Consider the following 25,457-nt stretch of genomic DNA (forward strand, 5'->3'; position numbering starts at 1 on the left):
CAGTGAACGTTTTTTAAACCCATAAACACGAGTAGAGATTTTATTAATACATAAACATAGTGGCTTTATATTCAGTAATATTGTATGTGTCATGAGCTTCACTGCTGTAAAATCTAAACTGGAAAACAAATACAGACACTGTTAGTTACACACTTTCACCTTGTCTTGTCAACAGATTGATCGATCATTAGATTGATCGATCATTTGATCAGTAGTAGATTCTATTTACAAATGTATGAAAAAGAGAAAAAGCAGCAAATCCTCGCATCGACAGACCTGTTTTTACTGGATAAATCATTACCTGATAATTAAAACTGTCACTGATTGGTCAGTTTTTCATGACTAATCAATGACCACAAATCACCAGTTCATTTAGTTAGAATCACAGTTTATATAATATGTTTGTATTGAACAAATAACAAACTAACAAAAAAACCCTCACACACAATAGAAGAAACTTGTTTTTTAATGACTAATATTTTTTCAAACACCTGTGTAACTGCATAGTGTTGTTCTCTGTATCTGTATCTACTGTGTGTTCATTGTGTCTATTTTGTTTTTTTGTCAACAGACAAACAAAACGAAGGCATACGAAAAATAAACCATTGCTGGGTTGAACAACTTAACTTTCCAGCCAGATGTGAAACTTTTCGAGATGTTCTCAGATGTTTGAGGCGTCTTAATATAGAGGAGCCTCGTACAGGTTGACGGTGGCGTCCTGTACAGCAGCAGCAGCAGCAGCATCCTTCAGTACGGTCTGAAACTGAATGACCTTCTGCAGCAGCTCCTCCATGAAGGGGAGGTTTTCGACCAGCTGCTCTGCTGTCTGTCTGTTCAGCCCCTGCTGTTGCAGAGTCCTCTCGGCCTCCTGAAACATCTCTTCAGTGAAGTTAGTTCCTCCATTCCCCGCCACCATGTCATCGATCTTCCTGATCAGCTCAATCACTTGAGTTCTGTTACATCTTTGCTTGTTGTTGAAGACATGGTACCGGTTACCGCACTTGTTTATCACCTCTCGCAGTTTCGGGTGGCCAGCTTGCACGTACTCCTGAATGGTGCTGCCCTGCAGTTCATCGCCACGCGTGAAGAGAACGATCATGTATTTCGCCGCCTCCGGCCCGAAGATTTTCTCCAGGGCTTGGATGCAGCTTTGCTCTTCTGTGGTGAACCTGCCTATTTGGATGACCAGCAGGAAGGCGTGAGGGCCGGGAGCAGCCACCTGGATGCATTTTGCTATCTCATTCCTTATGCTCTCTGCACTTTTAGACGTATCCAGAACCCCGGGTGTGTCTATGATGTGGATCTTCCTGCGACTGTTAACACGTTCTTTCTCGCAGGTTATGGTCACAGACTCCGCACTCGCCGAAGACTGGAAAACCTTTTTGCCCACGATGGTGTTACCAGCTGCACTCTTCCCGACCCCAGTCTTCCCGATCATCACAATCCTCAATGGAGGACCTGCAAACATAAAGAGATATATTGTGTACATACTTTAAACCGAGGTCAACAAAACAAACAAAAAAACAACACCTAATTAGTCAGTGTTGACAGTAATGTGCTGAGCTGAAGAAAGCTAAAACAGTTCAAACTTCACCGTCAGGTAGTGAGATGAGGTTACCCATCCGTCTTTGTCCTTGAATTTTTTGTGACTGAGTGAAGTAGTTTGTGTGAGCTCTTATATGGAGCAGATCTCCACCCACAGGGTGGATCAACTTACAGTATATCAATGTGATTCAGTCTGACAGATTTCACAGCTGATCCAGAGAGTCCAGTCACACCTGCCTGCTGCCTGTTCTCTACACAGCAGCTACAATGGATTCTTACAGTTCCCTTAGAAGACCGCCACCACGTAAGTGATGCTTCCTTTCCTCTCTCTGTTTTTTTTTAATACAATTGAAATGGCTAGCTTTTACACTAATAATCTAACTGTGTATGTGACATCAGTTCAAAATAATGACATCATGACAGCCCTGTGTGACTTTTTCATTCCTCTGCTCTGACTGGATTGTTCAGTTCATTGGCAGGTTAACTACCTTGATGGTCGTGACCTACAGGTCGTTCTTAGGAGATTTTATTTGAATCAACAAATAAATAACAGAGTATGGAAGAAATCCTGAAAAAATTAATATTTTTATCTGCAATACATCTGTGATAATAAAAGAAAAAAGCATTTAAAATATGCATATTCAAAACTATTGATGAGAGAAAAACAAGAGCCTGTTAACTCTGCCTAAATGTGCTTATTTTGTCTCATTTATAAAGTAGGCTAAAATGTGCTAGACTTTAAAAATGAAAAAGTTTGGAAAACTCATAATTTCATATATTTTTGAGTTTGGAGCCTAACTCAAACTCTTAAGTTTTTACCAACAAATACTGACAAATTCCAAACTGTTCTCATGGGCCAATGAGAACAGAGGAATCTGGAGGCTAAAACCGCAACAGTACATGACGTGACATTTACCACAGTCGGCTGAAAAACCTGCCAGACAGGCAACTTACTGGAAATGAGACGGATGTTTCAGGCAGGAGGCAAAACTTTGAAATGCAAGTGCAATAGGCTTCGTCACAGCTACAGAATCGGCCATCAAAAACAACAACTTACCTACAGTGGCTGTGAAACTCACTCAAAAAGTGAAAGATCGTACTTCATAGGCCTCATGCAAGAACCACTCATACGAACAGATTTGTTCTGAAGTGGTGTGTACAGGTGATTTAAGAGGACTTCTGGCATTCACCAGTTTTATTTTCAGACCTGTAGTACAGTCATGTACAGTCAGTCTGCTGGCATCCAAACTGAAAATTTTCACTAATGACTGTATGTTTCATTAGTCTGAAGACATTTTGAGTTTTCAAAATAAATTACACTGAATAATTATACTGTTTGACTACATTTCAAATTATAATATAATTAGAAATTTACATATAAAGCCTCTCATCCTGCATTCAATGTTGTAATATTACCTGCTGTCAGGTGTATTGGTCGTATATTTTCACATGCAGCTTTATGAAGTCTCTGTCCAGGAGAACATCCTCACTTATCTGTCCTCTGTCTCCATGATGGAAACTTTCCCTTAACCCTTTCCTCATCAATCGCCCATTACTTTGCTTTAGCAGGTCTTTTAATTCCACTGCTGATGCTGTTAAAATGACAGATTTTCTTTCATGGATCTCTGAAAGCAGAACCTCCTTTTTCTCTTTGATGCTGTTTTCATGAATCAACACTTCCTGACATATGGAGCAGGAAGTGCAGCCTTATATGGTATTACTGAGGCGTTAATTATGCTAATTTACAAGTCTGCACGTGGAGTCAAATATTCACAGGTGGATCATTTACAGTTTTCTGAAGTTACAAGTGTTTGTGGAATCTGACACAATGTTGTCATACGAGGCCTTCGTTCAAAAAAAAAAGAAAGAGAAATTTAAGCTAAGAATACGAAAATGTTCTTGCATGAGGCCCCGTTGTTTTTAGATAATTTACTTTTCTTCTTTAAATGAATTTGAATCTTTGAGATTTAGAACCCGCCAAATAATTGTATTTCAAAATTTACTGAGAAAAGTGGTTAACATTTTAATATTTGCAATTAAAAACGTTTAATTTTCAAGCAAACCAAATGATGACAAATCAGACTCACAGCTCACTGTGAACAAATTTTGATTTTTTTTTAAGTTTCTAAACTTCAGATTCAAGTTTATTTCAGAAGAAAAATAAATTATCCAATAAGGTCAGCAAAATATTTATCATCATTATCATTATTATCAACATTATTATCATTATTATTATTATTGTTGTTGTTGTTGTTGTTGTTGTTGTTGTTGTTGTCATTATTGTCATTATTATTATTATTATTATTATTATTATTATTATTATTATTATTATTATTATTATTATTATCATTATTATCATTATTATTATAAACACAAAAGAAAGAAAGATGTACTGGCACTAAACATTTTTTAGTTATTAGAACCTCTAAACAAATTTAAAGTTCACTAAATTAATAATAATACATAAATTAATTAATTTCAGTTTTACAGTGGGTGAGAAAACATTTAAATGATCAATAAAACAAACAGGAGATTTTTAGCATTGTGTAAAGTAATATTTATATGGAACAATTCAATTTCAGTTTTATTAACTCATTTCATATATCTGAACACTGAGACCACAGTTGTGGGACATAAACAAAAGTCGTCTTTGGACCCATAAAATGCTTCATAAATGTAATGAAATCACATTATATTTTGTCAAGATGTTTAATAACACTGTGTATATATTTATCAAGCATCATGTGAGAAATTCAAATATAAATCCAAAATTTTACTGCTGGGACTTCAAAGTGTTTGTAGTTTAAAAAACATCTATAAATGACAATCTGTTGTGCAATAAATGTATTTTTCTGTTTCTACAAATATTCTTTCTACTTCATAATATGAACTTTTATATTTTTTCATATTTTATTGTCTGTTTTTGCTTCTCAATTTATAGTAATTGCTTTTTATCTGTCTCTATTTTCTACTTACTGTGTTTATTATGTGCCAGTGAGACAAATACCTACTTTGCAACAAACCTGATTGTGATTCTCATTCTGATTCTGACAGCATATCCTCAAAAGTTAACTGTCGCCCTGTTTGGGAAGAGCGCACAGTTCAAGACCATGATTGGAAATACGATCCTCGATAGTCAAAATACTTCCCTCACAATGTCAAGCAACCTTGTCATGGGAGAAAGCAATTCTTTCAAAATCATCAGTGCCCCTGATTTATGTGATGAAGAACGTCCACACCCAGACCAGGACATTATTGACTTGATGGCACTATCTTATCCTGGTCCAAATCTCTTCATACTGGCACTAGATCCAGAAAACACTGGAGAGGAACAGGTCATCGCCCAAATCAGGAAACTTGAACATACCTTTGGAGAAAACGTCTTAGAACACTTGATCCTCGTGTTCCAGGACGAGGAGAGCTTCCATTCACTCAGGCATCTACAGGAAGACTGCTGTTTCTTTTTGGGCGATGGAAATATGGCCAATAATTGTAGGAAAGTATGTTCTGGCCATCTGTCATTCATGTATGACTACAAAAACTACAGTAAAGATGTTGTGACAAGAAGAAGGACAATCTTACAGAAGAGAGGGTAAAAACTTAATTACTACACAACGGTTCTGATCATACCTGGAGAGCAGAAGTCCCATCCTACTTTATGGCTTCCCTGTGTTTCTCAGTATATGTTTTTTTTCATCAGGCTTTCTGAAGAGCTGAAATTCAACAATTAGTATAGCAATGGTTACCAAACTGAGTGTGGGCCCCCCTAGGAGCTCTTTAAGTCTCCATATCTCTCCAGCAGAGACACAGATTCTGAGATTGCGGCTCATTAACTCTCACAACCAGCTCTACATCGCTGTCCATGCCACACAGCGTGGTGGTCCGTCTCCCCCATGTCCCCTGACCCCCAGCATCACACGCTATGAAGGCCATGCCTTCTACAGTCATTGCTCCCTCGCTCATTTAGCTTAAAATACAACAATATCATGCTACAGATTTCTGAAACCCATTTTGAGAAACTTGGATGAACACAAAGCAGGATGGGATTTCTCTATTTTTATAATCTTGTGATTTAAACTAAATATGATAACTATTTCAGATGCAATGGCCAACCTCTGCATGACCATGAAGAACCAGGCAAGTCTCTAGTTTTATTACTTTCAACTGTATTTGTTTATAAAATGTTATAATGCTGAAGTAGCTAATCATTTGAAAACATACATACAAATCTGATTTGAGACATTGGCAGGAAAGAATTCCAGGTTGTATTTAATTGGCTAATTTTGGTCCATGCAGCTGTTCTCACTGGGTACTGGGTTCCACCTGGGTTATGCTTTGTTACTGATTCTTTTCATGGAAAGAAAATCCAGGCAATGGGCGCCACAGTGGCTATAGGGGCTGGGTCCTTAGCAGTGGCCCTTTGCTGCATGTCTTCCCCCACTCCCTCCCCACTTCTTGTCCTGTCCAATTAAGGCAAAAAGCCCCAAAAATAACCGAAAAAAATAAAATAAAATAAAGATAGATAGTACAATATGTTGACTTCAGGATTGCATCCCTGCTTTTTGTGAATGATGTGGAGATGAGAGTCAGCATCTCTAAGTCTGTGACCATGGAAATCTGCACTGAAAAAGGTGGATTGCTATCCTCAGGTTGGGGATGAGTTACTGCCCCACGTGAAGAAATTCAAGTATTTTTTTGAGTCTGGTTTTATGAGGATGGCCTGGATGAGTTTTAGGGAGAAGGTGAGGAGCTCAGACATCCAGAGAATAGTACTAGGGATGGAACAGGATGTGTATGTGTCCTGAACTGTTTGGTACAGGACTTCCTTTGGTTGGTACCATAAAAAAAAAAACCCTATTAAACCCCAGAGCTTTTATCCCCTTTGTGTTGTTCGTTTAGGTTGGTGTGAATGCAGGACTCTGGGGTGGACTCTGTGGTTCAGCTTGAAGGGACGTTCTTAGGGTGTTTTCACACCTACCTCGTTTGGTCCAGACTTTTCAGACTTTTCAGTTTGAATCAGACCAAAGTTCCAGGTGTGAAACATCCTGAGCCATGGTTCAGTTTGATCCAGAAATGAGACCACCTCTTTCCACCAGACCAAAGTCTGGCTTTTTGGTTCAGAACGTGTCAGGGGGAGGTTCACACTAGAAATTTTGGGCTGGATCAAACAGAAAAATCTGAAAGTCCGGGGTAGGTGTGAAAATGCCCTTAAAAAATGACCCTTGTTTCAGACCTTTGTTCTCACAGTTTCATTGCAAAAATGCCTAAAGACATTGCAACATGAATCACAATTTTTGAGAAAAGTTGTCTTGAAATCAGGCAAATTAGGCCACAGCAATCCTCAAAATAGCCTGCAAAATCCTGGAGGGACTGGTTAATAAATGGCAGTATGTACGGTGCTTCTTCACAGGTGCTGACCCCATGAGTCCATCCACCTCTCAACAAGCCTGTGCTGCAGCTCCTGAAGCAACACTTGGATGTCACACAGGTATGTTTCAAGAGATTAAATTCAACATATGTCAGGTTTAACACCAGTAATTTTGGGCCGGATCAAACTGAAAAATCTGAAAGTACCAGTAAATAGGTGTGACAATGCTCTTCTAAAAATTGCCCTTGGTTCAGACCCGGGTCTGGGCTTTTAAGTGTGAAAGCACCCTAAGACCACAGTCCGGTGAACTTTGGAGTGCTGTGTATACCATTTAAAGCAGTCACAGAAGTGTACCTTGGTATGTGTCATTTCACTGGTTAAAAAATATTTTCTCTCCCTGTTTTGGTGACTGGTGAAATTGTAGTGTGTTTGCTACCAAAATGTGGATTGGCAGGGGACAAACCTGGACTCAAGACAATGTCAGAAATCCCTATACCCCAACATGAACAGAACCTGATGGTGCTCCATGTTGTACGATATCCTGGTAGAAACTGGTAGAAACTGTCTTTTTACCTGCCATCTGTATGACCAATAATTGAACATTTCTACCACATGACTTTTGTTTGCAATTTCTGGACATTTTGAACACAAACTGGACCAATTAGAAAACTGAAATACTGTATCATCCTTGCATTGGTTCAATTCAGGAAGCTGTGAATCAACCTTAAGGGTCAAGTTACGCTAGAAAGGAACTAGTTCCTACAATGTGTTGTTCAAACTCTTAAGAGCACAAAAGTCTGGACAGTTTGAATCCAGAGTGAAAACATGGCAAATATAAGGCGGGGTTAGACACAATAATCCATTGATATGGAGATATCTGTATACAGCTGGCCAATCATGGCAAAATTCATTGGGCACAGCCACCACAATTCAAAGCGATTAACGGAAGTTATGTCCAAAGCTCCTCCTGGATGCTTCACTGTCAGGGCATTTGGGGGCAAATCAAACTGGAAAGATGTCCTCACAGCAGACCCAGAACACGCTGGGGGGATTACATGATCCATTCTGGCCCAGTTGTGAGGTGCAACTGACAGATTTCTAAAAAGGAATCATGGAGTGTATTCAGCCCATGAATTCAGCACACTCTTGCAATTTTTTTCAACCATCGCAATTTTTCCATAAATTTGACCAAACATCATAGCTTCCTGTGAGTTCCAAGTCTCAAAAGAGCACAAAGTTTGTCATTGTTACTGCAATTTATCAAGACTCTGTGCACTTTTATATTTGTAATGTTGTTCTCCAGAAAGATTTGCTTTGTTGTGGAATATACAGGTGCACTTCTACATTTACAAATGAAGCAGATTTTGTTTGAATGTTTGTAATCCCAAGACCTTTTGGTAAGGTGTGGAGCAGAGTGCAACTTGATTCCCCCTGGAAAAGGTTACCCTTGAATTTTAATGGATTATACAATAAATGGCTGTATGTATGCTGCATCTTCACAGGTGCTGACCCCATGAGTCCATCCGCCTCTCAACAAGCCTGTGCTCCAGCTCCTGGAGCAACACTTGGACGTCACACTGGTATGCTTCAAGAGATTAAATTCAGCGTATATGATAGCAACTGTGACAAATTAAATGCAGTATCCCTTTGCTTATAAAACATGTTTCAGAGGCAAAACAAAGCTGAGATATGCAAGTGTGTAACGTTACCAGCAACCCCTTCAGAGTGAAGTCTCTGAGTTTTTATGTCTGGAATCTTTTGATGTAATTATTTAGTCAAAAACATTGAAATATTTCCTCCAACTGTATCTTCCAGTTTGCAGTGCCTATCAACAGCAGGACGACATGTTTAACGTTGTTCTGCTGGGACTGGCAGGGACAGGAAAGAGTGCATCTGCCAACACCATCCTGTTGGCTGGAGAGCCCCGGCTTCATCCAAATCAACTGTTCAAATCTCAACCAAGTTCTCTGCCGATCACCACAGAGGTCCAATTTAAAATAACGGTGAAGCAATTCGGGATGGAGGTGAGAGTGGTCGACACTCCAGACTTCTTTAACGACGAAGTTAAGAACTCCCAGGCACACATAGAGAAGTGTAAGATATACTGTCAGCCAGGGAAATGTGTGGTGCTACTTGTGATACAGCTGGGCCGGTTCACAGACGGTGAGAGAGGAATATTAGAAAAGCTGGAGAACAAGTTCGGCTGGAGGATCAGGGACAGCACGATCGTTCTGCTGACCCACGGAGATGAGCTGAAAGGAAGTTCGGAGTATTTTATTAACGCACATGATGACCTCAAGCACATTGTTGAATGCTGCAGAGGTCGTTGTCATATATTTAACAACTCATCCAAGGACACCAAACAAGTCATGGAGCTCATCAGGAAAATCCCATATTATAAAAACCTTTTCCCCAACTTGCCCCCCAAAATTATCACCGTGCCAGAGTGCTGTGTATGTTAGCTTAGCTATATGTGCTGATCACACTCTGAATCATAGACTGTACTGAGAGAAATGGACCACATGAAAGCCAGAGCATCTTGATCGCCTCCTGGTGGCAGGCTCTGGTGCAGGTCATAAATCCTGCTTCACTAAAGTTTCTAGGTAGGAGATGGGTATTACACGTAAACATATTTTTCCTAAAGATGCTTTCTGTCATTTTAGGTAGTTCTTATCACGCTGATGTTTGTTCATGAGTCAATTTTTCTCATCAGTTTCTTCTTCATCAGTTCTTCTCGCGATTGAGTCGGACTTCCATAAAATTGATGCTTGTATTAAATGTGCTATTATTTGTAAATAATTTGTGTTGAATTTTACAGTAAAACTCTTTGCATTACCAATACCAATAATCAGAGCAAGCCTATGCTTCCCGGGGATGGTGGCACTGGTGTTTACTGCTTTTACTGCTACACAAGGCTTGTATGTATTTGAAAATGTACATTTTAAATAGTCTGTCTATAGTCACTCAAAAAAGACATGCTGTCCTTACAGGTGTACTGTGGATATGACATGAATGTATTATTAAAGGGGCTATAAAGCAACAGTAAATGTGTGTTCTGAGTTTGTCACACTACAGAAAAGTGTGTTATTAACCACCCAGCCAATGTTGAATGATTAAAAAAATCACCACATGTATAAAATTAGGTTTCAAAATCATGAAAAACTGAGCAGTTTTCTCTGCTCTAAAACTCTGGTGGCGTGACCATTCCACTCTATTAGTGGTCTGAAAACGTCCTGGAACATGGACGCTCCATCTAGCAGCTTTATTTGACATATCCAGACGTGTTTGAGCCACCAGAGCCAGAAGACGGTGACAGGACGGTATTTTTTTTGTTCTGTGTTGGGTTGTTGTAACTGAAGTGAGCTGAAGTGAACTTCTGGGCTGATTTGGACTGAGAGAGTGACTGAAGGTACATTCATAACTGCAACTATATTCAAACGTAAAATACTTTTTAAAAAAAATTGATTTTTCCTTTACAAGGACAAGAACTGGATGCAGGACTCCAAGGTGACACCCCTTCATTCAAACGGTAGTTGCTCACACAGCACATAAGCCAAAGACAGTTTTCTGATGTTTGCTTCTTCAGTGTTCAGCCCACAGCCTCATTCCACGCGTCTAAATGACTCACACCCACTTAAGTAGTTCTTTCAGTGATTCAACTTGGTCTGTTATTATGCCCATTGATGGCTGTTTTCCTTGCTAAAAAAAAGTCAGTTTATCAGTGTTTTGTTGATGACATTAAGAATGTGGACTTCATCTTCCTAATCAGCTGTTTATTTTCAAGAAAAATAGCAAAGGACAAATGGCAAAGTGTGGATATTGATGCAGCTCTACAGGTTGTTATAAGATGACTTCCTGTAATACTTAATAAAATCACACTTTTTTGAAGTTTGTCAAAAAAAACAAAACAAACAAAAAAAAAAAAAACTACTACCACAGCCCAGGGATGGAAGGAACTATTTACAAATACTCAAGTTACCAAAAATAAGTATTTTTTGGGGGTACCTGTACTTTTATGTGTAGATTTTCTTGCATCACACTGTGTAATCTATTTAGTTACTTTTAAAATCACAATTGATTACTGAGTACAGATTAAAGATTTCTCGTTCTTAAAGATCTTCACTGTAGATCTTTAACTTGGAGCCACATGTGCTCATGGTGTGACTGTATGCGAACAGCATGTCAAGGCTTTAGGAGACTTGGATTACACCAGACAAGCAGTATGGAGGCATTTCATGTTTTAATTTTTAACACTTCCACTGTTTAGGATATTCTGCAACACTGTTTTCCTGTGAAATCCCAGCAGTCTTTTGCAGACTAAAAAAAATAAGCCCAACCTACAGTCAGCTTTAGGGTGAGTAGATGATGACTGAATTTTCATTTTTGGATAAACTATCCCTTCTGGTGTGAATTTACACCACACTGTGTGAGCCCTGAGGGGTCCTGTGCTGAAATGTGTTTTTCTATCGTGACGTGAGCTACATACACAGATGACTTGTGAGTATTTTGTCCCGCCTGACGTGTTGAAAAGTTAAGACATACTATTGTTTTTCCTAATACAGCTTTAAATGTATAATTTCATATGTTGGAGTAGTCAGTTTGTTCTCATTCTGAGTGTGGTTGGACCTAGGTACTGTATTATGCCTTGTTTTCCACCAGGTGTCACCCTTTCACAGTTTTCCTTTCCTGTCAATAAACACCAGTCTTCCATCAGGTCAGTGACAAGTCACAGCAGCTAAAATCTGCCTATTCAGCAGTCCATCTCCTCCACTTCTACCTGTCAGTCCAGATGGACACTTTCAACTTGGGCTGCACAATTAATTGAAATATGATTGAAGTCCAAATCATAGAAGCTGCAGTTTTTTGATACGGGAAAAATGTGTGTCAAAGCAGCATTATAATGACGTACTGTAGAGCTGTCCTGGCCCACAGATGTTCTCCAGATGTAACAAACCACATTTGTTTAGTATGGACCCTGAATAATACCACACCAGAAGGATTTAAGTTTTTACAGAAAATGAAGATTCTGCTGCAAAAATTATCATTCCCTTTAATCACAGATCATATGACCATATCTTAATCATAATGTGTTGAAATATTCAAATTTGTTTATAACTGTTTGTTTAAATCTATCCTTCGTTTTTCATCTTAAAATCCAACACGCCAAAGACAACATCCTTAAAACTTAAGAAATATCTGCAATGCACTTTATGATGTCTGACCAAAATTTCTCTGTATGAGAACGACTCTGAAACATTTTCACAAAATAAGCAGTCAGACTCAATGTTCTGTGTCTCTTAAGGACAGATTTTACTGATTTTACTGTATTTTACCTGTAAATTAATTTAAACATAACTTTTCTACCTTTGTTTGTAAGAAAATACTAGAGAAGTAAATGCCACATTTTTCTCCAAGTCACATTTAATATTTTGTACTATTCTAAAATGTGATTATGTAAGGAGTTGGAACAATATCTGTTTTGAATAAAGCCCTTATCATTCTGTTATTGGTCTGATGCTGTGCTGAAGAGCACAAACCACCCACAGTAAGCCTCAGATAAACTGACAGTATGATGAAATGGCCATGAGAAGTTAATATACTTCAGCACCATCATCATAACAACAGGAATAGTATTGACAACATCTGCATATTCCTTCATTAGTATGGGAATTTGATATTTCTTCAGAGAATCTAAGTAGTTGTATAGCCTACCATTCAAGACAAATAGGATTTTTAGGGGAAAAAAAAAAGTTATTTATTTTTGTAGAGATTGTCCTTTTTATTCATATGTGGTAGGAAGTTATGCTTAAACATGGGAGACCAAGCTGAAAGAATTTTCTTATAAGTTTAAACGTTAAATTGGAATTTTACTACTATAATATACTATTTACTATATAAATGCTATTTTACTACTATAATAACTGCACCATTTAAGAAACTCCACATAACTTGGAATACAAGTTAAGCTAATTCATTTTGAATGAAGTCCAGAAAATTCAACCTTCCACAAGTGATTTATGCTCAATAATACAGCACATAAATCCAAATCTTAAACTGAATTCAGTCCACCTTTGCGTGGCACGTCATCTTTCTGTCCCGGACACAAAGATCGTGTATGTAAGAAGAAGGATTACTCGGTAATAATAACGCTGACCCAGCATTTCTGTGATGCTCGGAGTCAGTCTTTTCCTTTTCCTTCCTCATTTGAAACAGAAGTTTAGAATCATATTTAAAGGTATCCTGGTAGCTCAGCTGGACAAGGCCTGAGAACGAGCCCAGCCTGTGGCCTTTTCCTGCATACATGTAGCTTCTCCATCACAGTCAAATGTGTCACAGTTTCACAGTTTATTACAGGAATAGTTCAACATTTTGGGAAATCTGCTTTTTGCCAAGAGTTAGATTAAAACAGTGGTTCCCAACTTTTTTTCCTTGGAGTCCCCACCCACGACTTATTTTCGACATTTCAACTTAATTGTCGACGTTTTGATTTAATTCTCTACATCTCGACGACTTTTTCTCAACATTTCGACTTAAGTCTCTACATTTCAACAATTTATTTTTGACATTTTGACTGAATTCTCCACATTTTGAATTTATTTTCGACATTTCGACTTGATTCTCTACATTTCGACAACTTTTTTTGACATAATTCTCAACATTTTGACTTAATTTTCTACATTTGAACTTAATTCTCGACATTTTGGATTTATTTTTGACATTTATTTTTGACAATAAAAAGACATTTCTCCTGTCATCCCTCCTCCCCCTGTTTGGCCCTAACAGTCCCACACAGAAAAATGACACAAGGCAGAGAAAAGTCCAAAACAAACATAGTAAGTAAACATAAACATAAGCGTCTGCCTCAGGCACAGACGATCTCTGATGCATCGTCATCCTTTCGTGCCGGCGCGTCCTTAAGATGTAAGCAGCGTGCGACAGGAAAGCCTGCGCTCTGTAGTTGGCAGTACAGAGATGGCTGCGCCCACGGAGCAGCGGTGCCGCGGCGGCGGCGGAGGGTTTTCTGGATGTCCGCGGACGATGAAGTGTTGGTGGCGGCTCGCGGTGCTCCTGCTGTCCGTGTCCTCGCTGCCCACGGTCACCGCGTTAGTGGAGGGCCTGTACTGCGGCACCGAGGTCTGCTACGATGTGCTCGGCGTCACCCGGGAGTCCACCAAGGCGGAGATCGCCCGAGCTTACCGGCAGCTGGCGCGCAGGTACCACCCGGACCGGTTCAGGCCCGGAGAGCCCGGCTCGGAGGGAGAGACCCAGGAGTCCGCCCAGAAGAAGTTCCTGCTCATCGCGACCGCGTACGAGACGCTAAAGGTCGGTCCAAGTCTGTCAGAGATTCTCTTAAGATGCTTAATCCAGAGGACACATATGTCTCTGTGTCTGCCTTTATGAGCTTTATGTTCATAATGTCCAGTGTGACCAATAATATATATAATATGTCCCATATATTCTCATGATATTCATGAAACGTTTCCTTATGAGACCAGAGCAACTATTGTTCACTTCCTCCTTATATCCCTTCAGTACTAAAGTAATATAATATCTAGTATAGATCTCATATTGTATATTTTCTTATATCCCACGATATGTTTTCTTTCAGTGTTTTCTTACAATATCTTCATAATTTTCTGATAATACTCATATAGGGACTGGCCTTACGGTACCAGAGTAACAGTAAGTAGGCTGTATTCCAGTGTCATACAGTAGGGATGAACAATATAATAGGAATGTCAATGGTAAAGGCTTTGAAATTAAATGTATCAGTCCAAAATTAATATTTGTGCAAGTATGACAGGTTGATAAAATGTAGGGGGTTTTAGAGGATTAGTTCACCCAAAAAACCTTGCCTTTCAATATCTTGTTTTCAAATTTTCAGTTTTATATTGAAATAACATGTAAAAAAAAAAAAAAATGACAAAACGAAAACAACTACAAAAGACTAGAAAATGTGAGAATGAAAGAAAATAAGTTAATAAATAAAATAAGGAAAAGAAAGGAGCTGCCAGACATGCATACCCTCAGTATTATCATTTTCAGGATGTCACATAGTCTGGTAAAAGGTAGACAAACACATTCAGTAATCATTTATCTTTGAAATGGTCAATGAATGGACTCCATATGCTCAAAAACGTATTGGATGCTGCAGATTTGTAGGACTGTATTTTCTTCATTAAGCATTTCATCGAGCCGTTTCTGGAAGCTGGGAGACGTAGGCGATTTCCAGCTGGTTAGAATCATCGTCTTGGCAGCTGCCATTCTGGGCATCCATGTCGATTGTTCCTCAGATGTGTAGTTCAAAGTCATCTCTGAGCATCCAGAGAGTGCCGGCTCTGGGTCAGGGGGGAGTGTCTCTTCCACACACACACCAGAGAACCACAGAAATATTTTGCACCAGGAATTGTACAGATGAGGACAGAGCCAGAAAAGGTGCATCAGAGAGCCCTCTGTCGCACAGTAGAGAAACAGACAGATACATTTTGTTTCATTTGGTCGTAGAATCGTGGATTTTTCCTCTTACCTGTAGTGTTGTTTATCCCTCTAGATAGTTTTAGTGTCAGTTACAGAGTTGTGGAGATATCAGACATAGAAGCACCATAAAAATACATTCGAAAAATTCATCAGCAACGTCTCTTTCCAGAAATCATGACCTGGTTACTCAAGATAATCCACAGAACTCATTGTCAGTATTTTCATGTGGGAACTACTTTCTCTCTGCAGTAAAATCCACTGGAACTACTTTAGAATCTACTGCAACTACTTTGTTTTTCTAATAGAAAGAAAGTAGTTCCTGCATGAAACTGCTCACAACAAGGTCTGTGCATTATCTTGAAGTACAGAGTAATGATTTCTGGAAAGAGGTGAGGATTTTGAATATTTCAAATGTATTTTTTTGGTGCTGTGAGCACCACAAGCTGAGTGCCATTTAGTTCCATTACATTTGAGAGGAGGCAGACATCTCTACAGCAGATATCTGCAAAACTCTGCAGCTCACAACAAAACTAACTAGATGGATAAATAACACTACAGGCCAGGGGGAAAATATGTATTTTTGATTTTGGGGTGAACTATCCCTTTAATCAAATTTTAGGAACCCCTTCATAAAGAACATATCACCGTATAGTCTTGAGTCCATGCATCCTATTGATATATATTTTTAATTTACTCTTTTGTAATCCTTGTAAACACATTTTCACGGTCCCAACTCAAAATATTGTTCTAAGTCTGGCAGCCATCTTGGATTTTAAAATGTACAAAACATAATGAGCCATTTTTTTTGTGTCATTTTGTCATGAAAAAAAAGACTGAGAGGCTTATTGTCATGATTTTAAAAAGTTTGGTATATTACAAATTATTCAACATTAAGTTCTGACCAAGTAATTTGATTGGACAGGAGACGTGCCATGAGTTCACTGGGACATTTAACGACATGTATCACTCCACTTTACAGTGTTCTGATAACTGTCAGCCTACATTAACGTCACAGTGACTAACAGATAGAGACAGAAGGAGACAGGAGGCGTCTTGTTCATGATTCAGAGTTTATTAGTGTGGGATCACTGTCACACACTTGTGATGATGTTCTGTCCAACAGCATGACGTTGAGTTTGGTATTGCTAAATTAAAAATAAGGAAAAAAATCAGTGGATTCCCCCTCTCTACAAGTGGAGCATGACAAGCTCTGTGAAGTTGGATTTACCCGAGGCCCCCCTCCCACCTCCCGGGCCCAAATTTCCTGAGGGAGCAGTGTTGACTCCGCCCCCTGCAAACAGTAAAGTTTACTCAAAAAACAGTGAAGTTTACTCAAAGTACATCCAAGAGTATCGCGTCTGTTTATTTGCCTGGGTGGTGGGGAGCTGTGCAGAGAAGAAACATGCTGTACGGTTTGGTGGCTTCATCTCAGCTACCGGTGACAAACCCCCCAGAAAATCAATGTCTCACACCAACATTATACAGAAATATGAGTTCAGTTGTCTCTCTTTGATTTCCAGTTCAACAAAATCCAAGATGGTCACAAAGATGGCCGCCAAACAGACTCTTCGGACAGTATTTTGAGTTGGGAACAAAAAAACAGATTTACTAGACATCATGAGGATTACAGAAGAGTTTAAAGAGTTTAAAAAGTTTCCTTTTAAGGAGATAGTTAACAACACTAACAAACACAACACAAAATGAACACTGCCTTGAAATTTTGTGTGTGTTGTGATATCAACATATACTGTTTTTAACAATTGATATAGTATCACAAAACATAATATTGCAATTCACAAGTGTATTGATATTTTCTTACCCCTTTGTAATACCACTGTAAGTGTATTCCAGTGTCATATAGCATTACTAGTTATAATTTTCATTCATATTGGCTGTTTACCTGCTTTGCTACAGTTTATTTTGGTCCTAATATTCTTAAAATGACTTATATTATTCTATAGGCATCTGTAGTATGTGTTTACAGCCTGGTTCAATTTTAGAATTGATATATATGAAATATATGTGTTTGATTTAATGTTTTGGTTTGCTTACTCAAACTCAGTGTGTTCTTGCTCTGTGCCAGAAAACAGCCTTGTCCCAGACAAGAATCCATAACTTCAAACAATCTAACCCTTGTTACACCCCTCACTTCCTGGTTTTAAAAAAAAATTGCTCAAAGCACTGGGAAACTTTCTATTTTTAACAAATTCATTAAAAATTATCTCTATCAGATGTGTCTCAACCATAACATATCGACTCTGTAGTCCTTCTAAATCAAAGCTAAATAAGAATTATGGTTAAAAAATGTGTATTTTGATTAACATTAAGAGAACTGTCAACTCTGTAAGATGTCAACGGCATCAAATTTTCCATCTGACAGAGTTGATGTCTACATTTAATAAAAACTGTCATCACTAGGAGGTTGACCAAGGTTTAATAGCCACCAGTTTGGTCTTATAATATATATTTTACAGCATAATTGAAGAGTAAAAATCAAAACCCCTTCAAAATATTTTTTTTGTCCCAGTTCTCAAGACAGAGTGATTTATAGTTTCCCAGTTTGAACCACAGTTTCCAGAGGCTGTACAGCTCCACTCTGAATAACTTTAATATTCATCAGTATTATTTAGAGGGCTGATGTATGCAGAAGGTCACATGGTTAAGTTTCTGTGTCCAATGAGAAAGTGCCACATAAACATGTGACCTGTGAAGAAGTTACTCCCGAACAGCCAATTATTTGCAACTGAAACCTGAAACAAGAGCAAACATTTTGTCTGAGAGAAAACAGCCTGCAGGTGTTAACAGAAATCTGCAAACTGAAAAAGAGACCAAACAGAGAAAAAGAGACTTCAGATACAGATACATGTATCTTGTTTGCAACATTAACACCTGAAATACACTGTGCAGAATTTGTCCGTTGCAGTTTGTAAATACCTTAAAGGCACACTATTCAGGATTTGTTGTTTGTGCTTTGTAAACACTCAGGTCAAAGTAGTCCCTCCTCTAGAGACAGATATATCGGCTGGCTGATATTATCGGCCGATATTTGCCTAATCTGTATTGGTGTATATGTTGTCTCACATGTGCTTATATGAACATAATGCAAATTGTTTTTTATTTTATACGTTTTAGTTTTATAAGCTGCATTTTATGTTTATTTTCTTTATTTTTTTCTTAATTCAAATAGAACTATATAATGTCGGATGTCAAAATATCTAAAAAAAAAAAACAAAAGTATTGCATCAGGGGATGTAATCATCACTGATATTAAATTGGTATAAGATTTATTAATACAATAAGTCTAATAAGTCATGAGGGAAAAATAGTCGTATTCATAATTTCATATGAAATAAATAACACTATATGAAAATAAGTGACTAATAGTGAAGATAAATTTCTAAAAAAAGATTTCTTGATTTATTTTTTTTTATGTCCTACCATAGGACACATTTACAGTGCAGGTCAGTGAAAAAGCAGTGAAAGAATTGACAAAGTTAGTGACTCCTTACATTTTCACAAAAAAATTATTTCACACTAATATAACACCAAAAATTGTGTTTTTACTGTGTATTTGTCAACTGCGAATATATCAATATCAGATTTTTTTTACTCCCTAATATCAGTATCAGTATGGGTCGGGTCATACCCTCCGCCTGGCTCAACAACCGAGTGAGCGGCAGTGGTGGAGCAAGCTAGAGAGCGAATGAAGAGAGGGAGCAGAGTTAGCAAGAATTCAGCAGTGAATCAGAGAACTGAAACCTTATTTTCTTTTCCTGGGTGTGTGTGTATATGTGAATATGTCATTATGCTGCTCTCACAGACAGAGAGCAGAGGAAATGAAAAAAAAAATGGAGACACCAGCGTAACCTGGTCACTATATGTTTATGTTCTCGACCTCACATCCTACACACTGGCTTCACACCCAGAAACATCCTGAACGCAGCAAAATAATAAGAAAATACAGGCAGAAAGCAGAATGTGTGAATACAGACAGTCACACTAAAAATAGAAGTAATGTCTGTCTCGTTGTGTGTGTGTGTGCAGGATGAGGACACTCGGCGGGACTACGACTACATGCTGGACCACCCTGAGGAGTACTATCAGCACTACTACGCCTACTACCGCCGACAGCTCACCCCCAAAGTGGACGTCAGGATCGTCATCCTGGTCACTATCTGTGCCATCTCCATCTTCCAGGTACGACTGCAGCCTCCAGCAGGGTCGGAAACTAGCAGCAGCTTCTAGACACAACTTCCATTTTTCCAGTGGGTCTTACTGGACCACAGCGTGGGAACTTTTTTTTTCAGCTTTAATTATCATTAGGGTTGTCACAGCGACCGAACTTCCCCTTCACTTATTGAGGTTGGCTCAACAGCACGGTATGTGCTTCATGTGCTGTTTTATTTATGACAGAAGAAGTAACAGACCTTTATAGATCAATAGATAGATAGACAGGTGTGTTGTTGTAAAGCTTTATTGCACTGTGCAGGAAAGATTTCCTGTATCGGTCCTTCATATTAATATGGCTGCTGTGAAAAGGGTCTGGTCGTGTAGTAACGCTGAGTGTAACGTTATCTGTGGATCTCACCTCACTGCCCAGCAGGCAAGTTTATGGTCTGAGCAAGCTACTGGCTGGATGCTCGTCATGGTTACACAACACTGCAGATGAAGTCAGTTTGACTATTTCTTTTTCACACACAGCCAGATCATTACCTACACACACCAGCGATGAAGATAACAGAACAGAACTGGACCACATCCATATAACAACAAAGCTAAAGCTTGTGCTACAGTAAATGTATAAACTTTCATAATTGATGAATCAGTTGATTATTTTCTTGATTAATCAATTGATAGTTCTTTGTTTTAAAAGGTCAAAAATGGTGAAAAATGTCAGTGTTTCTCAAATGTCTTTTTTTACTCACAACCCAAAGATGTTCAGTTTATTGACGATTAATCGGTCATTTATTTTTAGTTTATTTTATTCAGTTTACTGTTGATTTATTAGAGCGATTATTTTCTCAATGAATAGTTTGTTTTAAAATGTAAGAAAATGGTGAAAAATGTCAACAGTGTCTCCCAAAGTCCCAGATGACGTTCTCAAATGTCTTGTTTTGCTCAAAACCCAAAACTATTCAGTTCACTGTCATAGAGGAGTAAAGAAACCAGAAAATTTTCTTTGAAAAAATTACTCAATCCGATTAATCAATCATCAAAATTGTTTGCGATTAATTTAATAATTGATTAATCAATCAATTGTTGCAACTCTAGTATAACTAGTCACAAAGAGCAATATGAAAAAATAAGTTCTCAGCATTTGACCTACTACTCTCATTATTAAATTTGTTTCAAATTAAGCCTATTGTTCGCACAGTTTCTCTTGACTGTCCCTCAGTATTACATCATCGACTCAGCCTATGAGGTCACCACATTAGCTGCTTAACACTGCTTGGTTAAGGTCGAGCTCAGCAAGTTATCCTAAAAAATAAATACAAACATAAAACATGGCAGGACTTACGAAAGTTTGAAACTGAAATATTGATTAATTAATTTATTACGCACTGAGGTGTAGAACAAAAAAAAACATGAATATTTAACTTGTAGTCACTTGCTATCCCTTACATTTGGCTTGTCAATAGTGCAGTATTTCAAAATTGTCGTTATTGCAACAGCTTTAATCTTGATTCCACTAAGAGTCGAAAATGACCAAACTGAATTAATGTCCTGTCCCAGCAGCAATGGATTGTCTAGTTTCTTAAGTCTTGACACGTCTACAGATGTGAACAAGTCCATTAACACACCCCTCTCTCCCTATCTCCCGTCTAGTACTACAGCTGGCACAGCAGCTACAACGAGGCCATCAACTACCTGGTGACCGTCCCCAAGTACCGAATCCAGGCCACGGAGATCGCCAAGCAACAGGGCCTCCTCAACCGCACCAAGGAGAAGGGCAAGAACCGTCGCTCCAAAGAAGAGATCCGGGAGCAGGAGGAGGAGGTGATCCGAGACATCATCAAAAACAAGATCGACATCAAGGGGGGCTACCAGAAGCCCAACCTGTCGGACATCCTGCTCTGTCAGATCGTCCTCTTCCCCTACTACCTGACCAACTACGTGGCCTGGTACGTCTCCTGGGTGTACCGCTTCACCATCTGCAGGGAGGAGTACGGAGACGAGGAGAAGCTCTACATCATCAGGTTGGTTTCTACAGACAGCTGAACTTGGACACGGTGTTGCATCCTGTCAGTACCAGCTTATCTAACATCAGTCTGTTTGAATTCTCAGGAGGTACATGAAGATGTCTCAGTCTCAGTTTGACAGTCTGGATGAAAACACCAGACAGTCCTTCTTGGACAAACAGCTCTGGATCAAAGAAAACTATGAGGTTTGTCACTTAGAATTCTCTCTCTGTGTTCGTCTCTTCATAGTGTGTTGTCCTCTCTACACTCCCGTCATCCTCCTTTTTCACTCATCCTTAGGGGTCCTCCGTTTTTTCAGTGTCTTCCTTTTAGTTTGTTTTAACTCTTTTCCGTCATCCATTTACCCACATCATAACCCTCAGTCAAAACATTAGCAAATTTGTCACAAAGGTTGTGTTCACACTAAATCAGACCTTGTGGCGATTAGCGCAGGGTTGTGCGGTGGTATGCTAGTGCCACTGCAGGCACTTTTCTACCAACATGGAACTGCCACCATTCTGGTTCAGGCACCTAATGTTGAACCATTCAGAGCAATGATTAGGTTCAGAACCTGACATTTTTGTCACCAGCTAAAAACAACAAACTAGCAGGTTTTTCTTGGAAACCAAAGTGGGTGTATCATATTTTACAGGTTGTTGTGCATCATGCAGTCCCCTCTGTTGATGACATAGTTGATTACAGTGGTTCTGCTCAAAACTGGTGGAAATGTGGGCTTCTTCACTAGATGGCACCAAGTATCCAAGGATCTTAAACAAAACCGGATCAAGAACCAAAGCTTACTTGGTGGAAAAGGGCCCTGTATGGCCCATTTGGTTGCCATGCTAATTGTAGCATAAGTGGAAATACTAATCAGAAATCCCAACTTGAAGAGCGATACAACAGCAAGCGACTGCAAAGTGATTGTCTTTGTCTCATTACATTCCCATGGCCGTCTTACAGTCTGATCGCCAGCTTACTTGACTGGCCGCTACAGCCTGACGTCGCATTGCGTTTCTCTAAAAGTTGATACCGTTTTCTTTTCCAGCATCCTCACCAGCAGTGAATCAATCCTATTATCTGGCATTTTCTAGGGATGCACTGATCTTAAATGGCTGGTTGTTAGCGTGACCGTCCGGTCAGCCTCACATATCCAAGTCTGTACCTGTCAAATTCACACACACTTGTATGAAGCTAGCATTTATGATAGACTCTAAGAACAGGATAAAGAGAAGACAGACAGTCTACAAGGAGACAGAGCGGCTGACAGTGCTGACCTTTCTAGCCCTTCAGGCTAATGTTAGCCAGCAGCAGACTGCTGTTCACAGACTGACAGTTAAAATCTGACCTCTTGTTCTGTTTGAAGAACAAACAACCTTTGTTGATGACGGCTCCTCAGACATTTTCTCTTTCAGGCTCGTCCAACTTCTGCTTCTGTTTCTCTCACTGCAAAACTTTCTTTCAGCTAATCGTTGTATCACATCAGTCTCCGGTTTGTTTACATCTGCCTTCACATGAGATCACGTCAAATCACGTTCAATTTCAATCATACTCTCGTGAGATCTTGCTCCCTCTGGTACATAATCTTAATATAATAACATAACAAGCCCTGGCTGTAACCTGGAGCACTTTTAGAGAAAAGTTATTTAATGGTCAGTGTTTTATTATGAACATCCAGTTTAATTTTACATTAAAGAAAAATGTCAGCAATGTTTGTGTATTCTGTCAATTACAGTATAGTTCTTAGAAATACTGAAAATCTGGACTCTTCAAAATCGTAATCGGCAGGTCAGACCCTTAAAAAGTCATAATCGGCCATGAAAATGTCATTCACTACATCTCTAGCATTTTCAGATAATCTGCACTGGTAATGCCTGCGCATTAAGGCACAAGGCTGATAAACAATCTTTGGTCAGCCTCATCAGTGTGGCTGCTGTGGAATGTCAGTGCCCCCTTTGTGAGTGTTTAGGAAGGTGGTGAGACGGTTAGTTTGGCGCCTTGTACCGTAACTGTGATGCATCCTGCTGTAAACGTTTGCCTAAATGTCCTCAGTACCCCACTCTCCCTTATATACCAGTCACGTTCTGAATAAGGATGAAATGATTGCTGGTGTCATAATAAATCGCATTTCAAATCGTTTTAACACAAAACTTGTGTCTGTGCGTCTCTCAGGTGTACAGAAAGGAGCAGGAAGAGGAAATGAAGGTGAAGATGGCGACCGACCCGAGGATGAAGAGGTACCGCCGCTGGATGAGGAACGAGGGGCCGGGCCGGCTGACGTTCATCGACGACTGACGGCCACGAGCTCCGTCTGTAACATACACACCTGCCTCAGTGCCAACATACATGGACAACACACGCCGTGCTGTGTGGAGAAATACCTGTACAGAAAGATTAACTATGCCTGTTTATATAGTGAGAGATATTTTCATAGCGATCAGGACTCAGAAAGGGGATAACTAAGTGGAATAAACTGTGAGCTGGAGCTTCAGATTCTGGAGTAATTTTTTACATCATTATTTCATTTTAAAGAAGTTTAATAATTTTTTTTCCTGTAATTTTCCCCAGCCCTTTTTTTGTTCCCTCCTGCTGGTAAAAACAGATGGATGAATGCGTTTTGGTGCCTGAGTTTTTGTAAAATGATTTTCTGTTGGATTAACTGACATCTTCCAGGTGCAAGGCGATTAGCATAGCAACTAGTAATCAGAAAGCTACAAGTGTGAACCCTGCAACAGCCTACTGTCAAAGTGTCCTTGGGCGAGGTGTCGGACCGCCACCTGCTGCTCCAGAGCATCAGCTAAAAGTCTATTAGCATTTATTGTTTTTATGATGAATAAACCAGAGCAGTGACATTTGGTTAAATCCTCACTTTCTTCCTCAGAGTCAGATGAGAAGAGGGATATCAATTTCATCTTCTCTGACTCCAGGATGTATTTAGCCTAGCTTAGCACAAAGACTGTAACCAAGTAGGAACTGTTAGCCTGGCTCCGTGAAGATGGAGACTTTAGCTTGCTAGCTAACAAGACCGAAAAAGGAAGTGGTGAAAAGATGAAACTGATATCCATCTTCTCATCTGACTCTGGGGAATAAGACAAACAGTTAGTTCCTTTGTTTACTTTTGTGTTTTTTTTTTCTTCAAAGGACATAATCTCAGATGCTGGTCTTGAGAAAGGAAGATCCTGCACCCTTATCTTGCTCAGCATCACAATTTATTGATCATAATGCCTTCTGGACCTTCATCAAGGTCATTTTAGTCTTTGTCAAGAGTGTTTTGCCCCTCTGGGACTTTGTTAAGAGTGTTTCGGTCCCTCTGGGCTTTCGCCAACAGTGTTTTGGTCTCTCTGGACCTTTGTCAAGTGTTGTAGTCTTTATACCTTCTTCGGCCCCTTTAGACCTTTGTCAAGCAAGTTTTAGGTTCTCTGGTTCTTTGTCAAGAGAGACCTTTGTTTTTTAATATCACATTTAAAATAATTTAATATTCATTAATTACAGTATTGAAAGCATTGAAGCTACTTTATCCTCTTTCTGGTATAGTAACAACTCCAGTTTAGAGGCACTGAACAAGTTCATTTGGTCAATGAATTGTGATGCTGAGCAAGAACGCTGTTCGGGATCTTCTATAATTTGTTCAGTAGAAAGACATGTCCACTGTTCCAACATAAAGACACTGATAAACTTGTCGGTTGGTTTAAAGAGATGATTTCCTCCACGGATTTTCTGTCTCACCTGTTTTGTTGAAGCTTTTCTATTAGGAAAAAAAAAAAGCAGAAGCAAAACGAGACAAGGACATTTCAAACATTTGTATAAATCACAAAGTCTTATTGTGTAAATGGAAGCCAAAGTTGCAAGTATCTGTATATTGTGCAACGCCAGATCTTTCTTACACAGGG

The 25,457-nt window shown here is 39.1% G+C and overlaps 3 protein-coding genes across 3 annotated transcripts; 2 read left to right on the plus strand and 1 right to left on the minus strand.

Moving 5' to 3' along the window:
• Window positions 1-190: 190 nt before the first annotated feature.
• Window positions 191-1,646, minus strand: LOC146308067 (GTPase IMAP family member 7-like). The gene is made up of 2 exons (XM_084746022.1): window positions 1,595-1,646; window positions 191-1,458 (listed from the first exon to the last, which is right to left on the minus strand). The coding sequence occupies exons 1-2, from the start codon at window positions 1,620-1,622 to the stop codon at window positions 680-682; spliced, it is 807 nt and encodes a 268-aa protein (XP_084602148.1). The 5' UTR covers window positions 1,623-1,646; the 3' UTR covers window positions 191-679.
• Window positions 1,647-1,728: 82 nt separating this feature from the next.
• Window positions 1,729-9,660, plus strand: LOC146308068 (GTPase IMAP family member 8-like). Its single transcript, XM_084746634.1, has 6 exons — window positions 1,729-1,849; window positions 4,600-5,137; window positions 5,645-5,682; window positions 6,956-7,033; window positions 8,416-8,493; window positions 8,729-9,660. The coding sequence occupies exons 1-6, from the start codon at window positions 1,813-1,815 to the stop codon at window positions 9,373-9,375; spliced, it is 1,416 nt and encodes a 471-aa protein (XP_084602760.1). The 5' UTR covers window positions 1,729-1,812; the 3' UTR covers window positions 9,376-9,660.
• Window positions 9,661-13,826: 4,166 nt separating this feature from the next.
• dnajc25 (DnaJ (Hsp40) homolog, subfamily C, member 25) lies at window positions 13,827-24,419 on the plus strand. Its single transcript, XM_084746300.1, has 5 exons — window positions 13,827-14,236; window positions 19,436-19,588; window positions 21,218-21,588; window positions 21,677-21,776; window positions 23,740-24,419. The coding sequence occupies exons 1-5, from the start codon at window positions 13,886-13,888 to the stop codon at window positions 23,860-23,862; spliced, it is 1,098 nt and encodes a 365-aa protein (XP_084602426.1). The 5' UTR covers window positions 13,827-13,885; the 3' UTR covers window positions 23,863-24,419.
• The last annotated feature ends 1,038 nt before the right edge of the window (window positions 24,420-25,457 follow it).

The sequence above is a fragment of the Lutjanus erythropterus genome, chromosome 20 (genome assembly GCF_056507025.1).
Source record: "Lutjanus erythropterus isolate fLutEry1 chromosome 20, fLutEry1.hap2, whole genome shotgun sequence".
Classification (NCBI taxonomy): Eukaryota; Metazoa; Chordata; class Actinopteri; order Lutjaniformes; family Lutjanidae; genus Lutjanus; species Lutjanus erythropterus.